The sequence below is a fragment of the Nycticebus coucang genome, chromosome 12 (genome assembly GCF_027406575.1).
Source record: "Nycticebus coucang isolate mNycCou1 chromosome 12, mNycCou1.pri, whole genome shotgun sequence".
NCBI lineage: Eukaryota > Metazoa > Chordata > Mammalia > Primates > Lorisidae > Nycticebus > Nycticebus coucang.
This window is the reverse complement of record NC_069791.1, coordinates 10,714,469-10,722,537: the sequence shown is the minus strand read 5'-3', so window position 1 is coordinate 10,722,537 and position 8,069 is coordinate 10,714,469. Positions and strand designations below refer to the sequence as shown.

The following is an 8,069-nucleotide window of genomic DNA, read 5'->3' as shown; positions in this document are numbered from 1 at the left end:
TACCAATTTATGATTGTTGATTTTGTAACCTGTGATGCTGCTGTATTCCTTGATCACTTCTAAGAGTTTTGTGGTAGAATCCCTGGTGTTTTCAAGATATACAATCACAACATCTGAGAAGAGTGAAAGTTTGATCTCTTCTGACCCTATATGGATACCATTGATCGCCTTTTCTTCTTTAATTGCAATGGCTAAAACTTCCATTACAATGTTAAAGAGCAGTGAAGACAAATGGCAACCTTGCATGGTTCCTGATCTGAGTGGAAATGATTTCAATTTAACTCCATTCAATACGATATTGGCTGTGGGTTTGCTGTTGATGGCCTCTATCAGTTTAAGAAATGTCCCTTCTATACCAATTTTCTTAAGTGTTCTGATCATGAAAGGATGAGGGATATTATAAAAGCTTTTCCTGCATCAAGTGACAGAATCATACAGTCTTAGTTTCTTAATTTGTTTATGTACTGAATTATATTTATAGATTTACATATATTGAACCAGCATTGAGACCCTGGGATAAAACCCACTTGGTCATGATGTATAATTTGTTTGATGTGTTGCTGGATTCTGTTTGTTACGATCTTATTGAATATTCTTGCATCAATATTCATTAGTGATATTGGTCTATAATTTTCTTTACTTGTTGGGTCGTTTCCTGGTTTGGGGATCAGGGTGATGTTTGCTTCATAGAACATGTTGGTTAGATTTCCTTCTTTTTCTGTATTTTGGAAAAGGTTGAGTAATATAGGTACTAGTTCCTCTTTAAAGGTAGAATTCTGATGTAAACACATCTGGTCCCTGGCTATTCTTTTTAGGAAGATTTTGTATGGTTGATGCTATTTCAGAACTTGATATAGGCTGGTTCAACATTTCCACTTGATTCTGGCTAAGTCTTGGAAGGTGATATGCTTCCAAGTATTGGTCAATCTCCTTCAGATTTTCATATTTCTGAGAATAAAGTTTCTTGTAATATTCATTAAGGATTTTTTGTATTTCCGAGTAGTCCATTGTTATTTCATCGTTGTCAGTTCTGATTGATGAAATTAGAGATTTTACTCTTTTTCTCCTGGGAGGTTAGCCGAAGGTTTATCTATTTTATTAACCTTTTCAAAAAACCAACTTTTTGATTTGTTGATCTGTTGTATAATCCTTTTGTTTTCAATTTCATTTAATTCTGCTCTAATTTTGGTTATTTTTTTCTTCTACCGTATTTGGGGTTGGAATGTTCTTCCTTTTCTAGTTGCTTGAGATGTCCCATTAAGTTGTTAAATTCTTCTCTTTACGTTCTCTTGAAGAAGGCTTGCAGTGTTAGAAATTTCCCTCTTAGGACTGCCTTTGCAGTATCCCAGACATTCTGATAATTCGTGTCTTCATTGTCGTTTTGTTCCCCAAATTTGACAATTTCCTTCTTAATCTTGTCTATGACCCAGCTATCATTCAGCATAAGGTTTATTTAACTTCCATGTTTTTGTATGAGTATGCAGATTCCTGTTATTACTGAGTTCAATTTTTATTCCATGGTGGTCTGAGAAGATGCAAGGAATAATTTCTATTCCTTTGAATTTTCTGAGGTTACACTTGTGACCTAGGATGTGGTGGGCTGATGAGAAGAATGTGTATTCAGTTTTGTTGGGATGAAATGTTCTGTAGATGACTGCTAAATCCAAATGTTGGATGGTTAGGTTTAAATCTAAAATTTCTTTGCTCAGCTTCTTATTGAAGGATCTATCCAACACGGCCAAAGAAGTGTTAAAATCTCTGACTATTATGGAACTAGAGGAAATCAAGTTGCTCAAGTCTGTTAGAGTTTCTCTTATAAATTGAGGCACATTCTGGTTGGGTGTATAAATATTAATAATTGAAATCTCATCATATTGAGTATTACCCTTAACATGTATGAAGTGACCATTCTTATCCTTCCTTACTTTTGTTGGTTTAAAGCCTATTGTATCTGCAAATAAAATTGCAACACCTGCTTTTTTTTCTGATTTTCATTTGCCTGAAATATAGATGATCATCCCTTCACCCTAAGTCTATATTTATCTTTTAAGGTAAGATGAGATTCTTATACACAGCAAATACCTGGCCAGAGTTTTTGTATCCAGTCAGCCAACCTGTGCCTCTTTAGAGAGCAGTTTAAGCCATTTACACTAATGGAGAATCTTGATAAGCCTGGTAGAATTGTGGGTATCAAGTTTTTCAAAAGTCCAGTGGACATTTTTAATCCTTTTGCCACTGTGGAATTTGGAGTTTGATCCGAAGTTTCTGAGTGAGTTTACTTTTGTGGTAGAGGATTGGCCTGATCATTATGGAGGATAGGTCTGAGAATATCTTAAAGAGCCAGTTTAGTTAAGGCAAATTTCTTCAACATGTGAATGTCATTAAAGTATTTAATTTCTCCATCATAAATGAAACTCAGTTTAGCTGGATACAGGATTCAAGGTTGAAAGTTGTTTTGTTTTAGGAGATTAAAAGTCGATGACCACACTCTTCTGGCTTGAAAGGTTTCAGCAGAAAGATCTGCAGTCATTCTAATATTCTTCACTTTATAGGGTATGGTTTTCTTACGTCTTGCTGCTTTGAGAATTTTCTCCTTCATATTAACTTTAGTGAAGTTAATTATGATTTCCCTGGGGGATGTCTTATTCCAGTTGAGTCATGCTGGGGTTCTGAAACTGTCTGCTATCTGAATTTCAGAATCTCTTGGCATGTCTGGAAAATTCTCTTTCATAATTTCATGAAGTGCCTTGCAAAGCCACTTCATCACTTTCAGGGATTCCTATGAGGGGAATATTAGCTTTCTTCAAATCATTCCATAGCTCTCTGAGAGAATGATCTGTTTTTACTCTCCATTTCTCTTCCTCTTTGAGAGTTTGGGAATGTTCAAAAGCTTTGTCTTCAATGTCAGAAATCCTTTCTTCTGCTTGATCCACTCTGTTACTGAGGGATTCTACTATATTTTTCATATCTTCGAGGGCTGCGAATTCTTGCTTCAATCTGTCAAATCTTTGATGATTATTATTGAATTCTTGAGACAACTTTTGAATTCCTCCTGGAATTCCTAATTCCAACTCTTCCTCTATTCTATTAATCTTGTTTGCAATCCAAATTCTGAATTCAATTTCTGACATCTCAGCCATCTGTTTATGAATGGGTACTTCAGTTGCGTCTGCCATATCTTTCCTTTGGAGGGGTTGATCTACTCTTGTTATTCATATACCAGAGTTTTTCTGCTGACTCTGCCCCATGATTATTTTACACCATTTGATTAGATGAGCAGATAAAGAGAAGTTGGATAGGGGTCTCCAGGAGTAGTGATTAACCAGCCCTTTGCCTAAAAGCTGAGATTGTACCTGTACCTGTACCTTTTTCCCTGGAGCTTTGCCAAGGACATGTAGAGTGCTATGGCCTGAGAAACTGGGGACCTGCTTGATGTGGTGGGGCTATGTGGTTCTGTCTTGTTTTCAGCTGGTCTCTGTCCTACCCTAGTGAATCAGTTACTCTTGGTTGAAGTCTCAGCTGTGGAGAAATACCAACAATTAAGTCACCCCGCCCCCCACAGACAACAATTGGAAAGGGAAAGTCAAACCTTCCCACAACCACACACCCAGAGCACCACCTGAATAGTCCTCGGGCAATTGGCTCAGTTCAAAAGGTCCAATCAATTGTCTCAGTCAGCACCTGACTCAGGTGGGAGAGTTCAAAAGGTCTCTGGCAACTAGATTGCAGGGGTCTTCTCACAACTCAATTATAACACGTTCTGGTGCTCCATGAGGTCAGGAGGACCCACCCAGAAAATAGATTAGTCTGGGAAGGTTGATGCCTCCTTCCCCACCTTGCACCTCTGTCACACCCAGTCACTGATAACCCCACAGGGCTGTGACCCAGTTGCCTCCAATGACCTGATACTCCAGGAGTTTGCACCTGCCTGAATCACAGGAAGATCTATGTCTCCTCAGCCAGGCTGCTGCTCTCTGCCACTATCCAGCAGGGGGAGGTGAGGCCTGACAACCTCTGGTGCTTAAGGGAGGCTGAGGCTGTTCACTCAGTTCCAGCCCCACCCCTGATTGATGTTATTGATAGAACAGAAGAACTTCACAGAATTTGTTTCTGTCCTGGCTATATTCCCCTGCAGAACAGACACTGAGTTCACAGAACCTATGACTCAGGCCCTGTCTGTGCCGCTGCCCAGTCTCGGCTTCAGTTTATTTGGGGGCACATGGTTAGCTGTCAGTTCCAGCCTCTGTCTGCCCTCCTTTGTCTCAGCTAATGATCCCCTGAGGGCCTAATGCATCTTAGGCCCAGTAAAGAGGTCCTATGGGTCAGCCCATATTCATATGTATATGTGTAAGTATTCATATGCTCAAATTTGGAAAGTATTCTTCAGTCCCCAACTGAACTTTGTGCTCCAAGACTTCTGAAGTTTTAATTATATTTACATAAAAAAATAAATTTTAATCACCAAGTTCTTCCTGATCATTGAAATAGTTGCTTTTCTTTATCCGGGGGCATCTTGAATCATCTGCATTGAGGGGTCCCCTGAACTGGGTTTCCATTTTGTTTGTTCTTGTTCAGTTCCGGTTTGCTGGAAGGCCATGGCCTGACTGAGGCTGTACCGAGCAGAGGCTTCCCCTTCATTTTCCCTTTCTCCTACTTCCACATTTTCTTCCTCTGGCTCAGGAATTTTCTTTATTTTTCTTTTTTTCCTTCTTCTTTGGAGGTTCATGTTCTCCAAGCATATTTTTAGGACAGTCATAATTTAAATGTCCACTTTCCCCACATTCATAACACTTAGAGTTCTCAAAGTAGTTTCACCTTGGGATGAACTCAGTGGCTCTTCCACTGTCAACAGCAATGCTTGCTTTAATCATTCTGCCATATAACTATCTGTTGTTTAATGCTCTAGCACAGTTTTGTAAAGAGTCTTTATCAAATATAAAATAAACTCAACTCCTTTACTCTTCCTTGTATCTTTATCTTTCATTACAATGAGATTTACAACTTTGCCATCCCTGGAAAATATCCTATATGAGTCATTGTTGGTGTGAGAAAAGGGCAAGCTGGACACATACTTGGTACTCTTAACTTGGGGCTGATCTACCACACATTTCTACAGGTCCAGGAAATTGAAGAGCAGCAGCCCTGGGCCCAGCTTACCGTCGCTGGCAGCAGCCTGGGTGACACGGGTCCTAGGAGTTCAGCACGAAGATGGGGGATGAGGTAATAGCCACAGCAGTGCCTTTTCCTGGTTTCCTGGCCCCAGAGGTAGGCATTTCCACTGGCACCATCCATTACTAACATTCTCTGTCATCATCTTATAGCCTTCCTACTCACACTGTGAGTCACTGGACCAATAGCACCTGGCAACTTGTTAGAAATGGAGAGTCCCAAATTCCACTCCAGCTCAACTGAAAGGAATCTGAATTTTAACAAGATTTCTGGGAAATTCTCAAATTTTTGAAACACTAGTCTAAAATTTCAGTGAAATATCTTGGGTACTAGGCTGGAACTTAAAGTACTGAATACAGCCAATGTATAGCGGATGCTGAAATTCACAAGACTACAACTTGAGTAAAGGGGTTCAAATCTGAGAGACTAATGGGCATAAGATATTATAAAAATATCTAAATTATACAGATATATTCATATCTATTGGATCTAAGAAGAGAGATTGGGAAGGATTGGGAGAATATATATCTTTTCCTTTCCTTTGAATAACTTCAACATCATAAGGAAAAATATCCAATTGTAGGACACTAACTCAGTGACACCAGAACTAAGGTTCTGTTATGATACCCTGATTCATCATTTTGAGTATCCAGTTGTCAGTCTGTATGAATTGGCACTGAATAAAGCATGGTCCTTTTCACATTGCTCCTATCACTAAAATCCTCAATTCATAATGGAAGAAACAGACATCTGTTAAAGTAATTTATTTCATATTATTTTTTATTCTACTGCATGGAATCACAGCCTTATACAAAAAGACAAGGACTGGAGAGTTCTAGATCTTTGAGTCAGAGCTTGATAGTTAGCATGGAAATCTCAAGATACCGGTGGGGATATTAGAAATAGTTTAGAAATAGTTGTTCAAGTACTCATTAGATTGTTTTTTTCTTTCTGATTATGAAGGTATTTTATTGTCAAATGAACTGATATCTAGAAAATAGTTAATAGGATCAACAAAACTGTTGCTGTGAGTTACTCATGCAAGAAATACATAAATATAAACTTAGGTATTAATGGGGTTTCGGCTCCTTCATTTATTTCTTTGCTCTATAAATATTAAGTCAGAAGAGAGATATTAAAAAGGAACAATTTTTATTTTCTTTAGAAAAAGTTCTAAGTTCCATTTTAATGAAGTTTAGTGTGATTAAATAGTTCCATTTTAGTCTATTTATTCGTATGTCTTGATGATTATTGAGAAAACTAACGTTTTGAATTCTGCTTTACAGAATACCTGTAATAGGATATCTGTCATTACTAAAAAAGAGAGAGAGAGAGAGATAAATAAGCCACCTCTACCTACTCTTCCTGGGATGGAAGATGCCAGACTGGAAACAAATTCTGAGATGAGTAATTTTTTTCTTTAAAAGCTATCCATTTAAAGAAATGAACAAATGCAGAACTCAAATTTTTGTTGCTGTCTCTTTTTGTTTCAGACATAAAGATGGTGAAGTCTTATTTGGACCTTCTTGAAATTCATTTTTATATTCACTTATAAAAATGAACTATTATGTAAGAAGGTATGTTTGAAATGAGACCACGTCCCTTATTGTATTCCATGGTTCTAAGAATAATAGAAAAGAAACTTTGGTGGTTAATGAGAACATACTGTAGATTTGAATTAGAAGACATGGTAAAAGAAGAAATATTTATATGTATATATTTTTCATTTGAAAAATATTTTCAGTCTTTTAATTCTTTGAAAGAAATACCATCTTTTTCACTGAGTCCATGAAGGCTTGTTTTACTTGCTTATTCCGGAGAGTATAAATAAAAGGGTTCATCAAAGGAATAACTGAGGTGTTGAGCAATGATACCACCTTATTAATGGCCACTCCTTCCTTAGCTGGCTTGATGTAGATAAAGATGCAACTTCCATAGGTGATGGAAACTACAATCATGTGTGAAGAACAGGTGGAGAAAGCCTTTTTTCTTTGATGAGCAGAAGGAAGTCTTAAAATGGTCTTGATGATATATGTATAGGAGACAATTACACAGACTAGTGTGAATATGAGAGTCAGCACAGCCATAATTAAAACAAGTTGTTCTACAAACTGAGTGTCTGAGCATACAATCTTGAGAAGAGATGATGCATCACAGCCAAAATGGTCAATGAGATTGGAATTACAGAAATCTAGCTGAACTCCTAGGCTAAGTGGTGGGAGTATGACAAGTAACCCAATCAGCCAACAGCAAAGGACAAGAATGATGCACACCCTTTCATTCATGATGGTGGTGTAGTGCAGGGGCTTGCAGATGGCCACGTAGCGATCATAGGACATGGCAGTTAGAAGAAAAAATTCTGTTGCTCCGATGAGGATGACAAAAAATAATTGGATGATACAAGCATTATAAGTAACACTGTTGTCCCCAGTTGTCATGCTGTATAGAAATCTAGGAACACAGACTGTTGTAAATATAATTTCTAAGATGGAGAAATTCCGAAGGAAAAAGTACATGGGTGTTTTAAGGTGATAGTCCACCAGCGTGAGGATGATGATGATTAGATTTCCAACAACAGCGAGAATGTAGGTGAAAAACAGAAATACTAAAATTAAAATTTGTAATTGTGGGTCATCTGTTAATCCTAGCAGGATGAATGTTGTTATTGCAGAATGATTTTTCATCACTGTCTTCAGAGGTATTAATATAATGAGCTTGTGTTGATAAACCATGAACATGGAATCTGATGAACAGAATATAAAAATAATATTTCAATAAACTACATGGGGAAAATGCAAGTAGGCCCATAGAAGCATGCTTTTTCATTTTGGTTGATCAACAATGCTGATGTAAGAAGCCATTGCATCATGCTTCCCCAGACTCTGCTTTATCCAGGTCTT

At 37.6% G+C, this 8,069-nt stretch overlaps 1 protein-coding gene and 1 pseudogene across 1 annotated transcript; both read right to left on the bottom strand.

The window, feature by feature from the left end:
- Positions 1-4,454: 4,454 nt before the first annotated feature.
- Positions 4,455-5,292, bottom strand: LOC128561309 (zinc finger CCHC-type and RNA-binding motif-containing protein 1-like; annotated as a pseudogene).
- Positions 5,293-6,917: 1,625 nt separating this feature from the next.
- On the bottom strand, positions 6,918-7,853 carry LOC128562414 (olfactory receptor 6C2-like). Its single transcript, XM_053557346.1, has one exon. It carries the CDS (start codon positions 7,851-7,853, stop codon positions 6,918-6,920), a length of 936 nt encoding a protein of 311 aa, XP_053413321.1.
- Positions 7,854-8,069: the final 216 nt, after the last annotated feature.

Coding starts and splice junctions, on each gene's coding strand:
- LOC128562414 (XM_053557346.1), bottom strand. CDS start 7,853: ATGAAAAATCATTCTGCAATAACAACATTCATCCTGCTAGGATTAACA.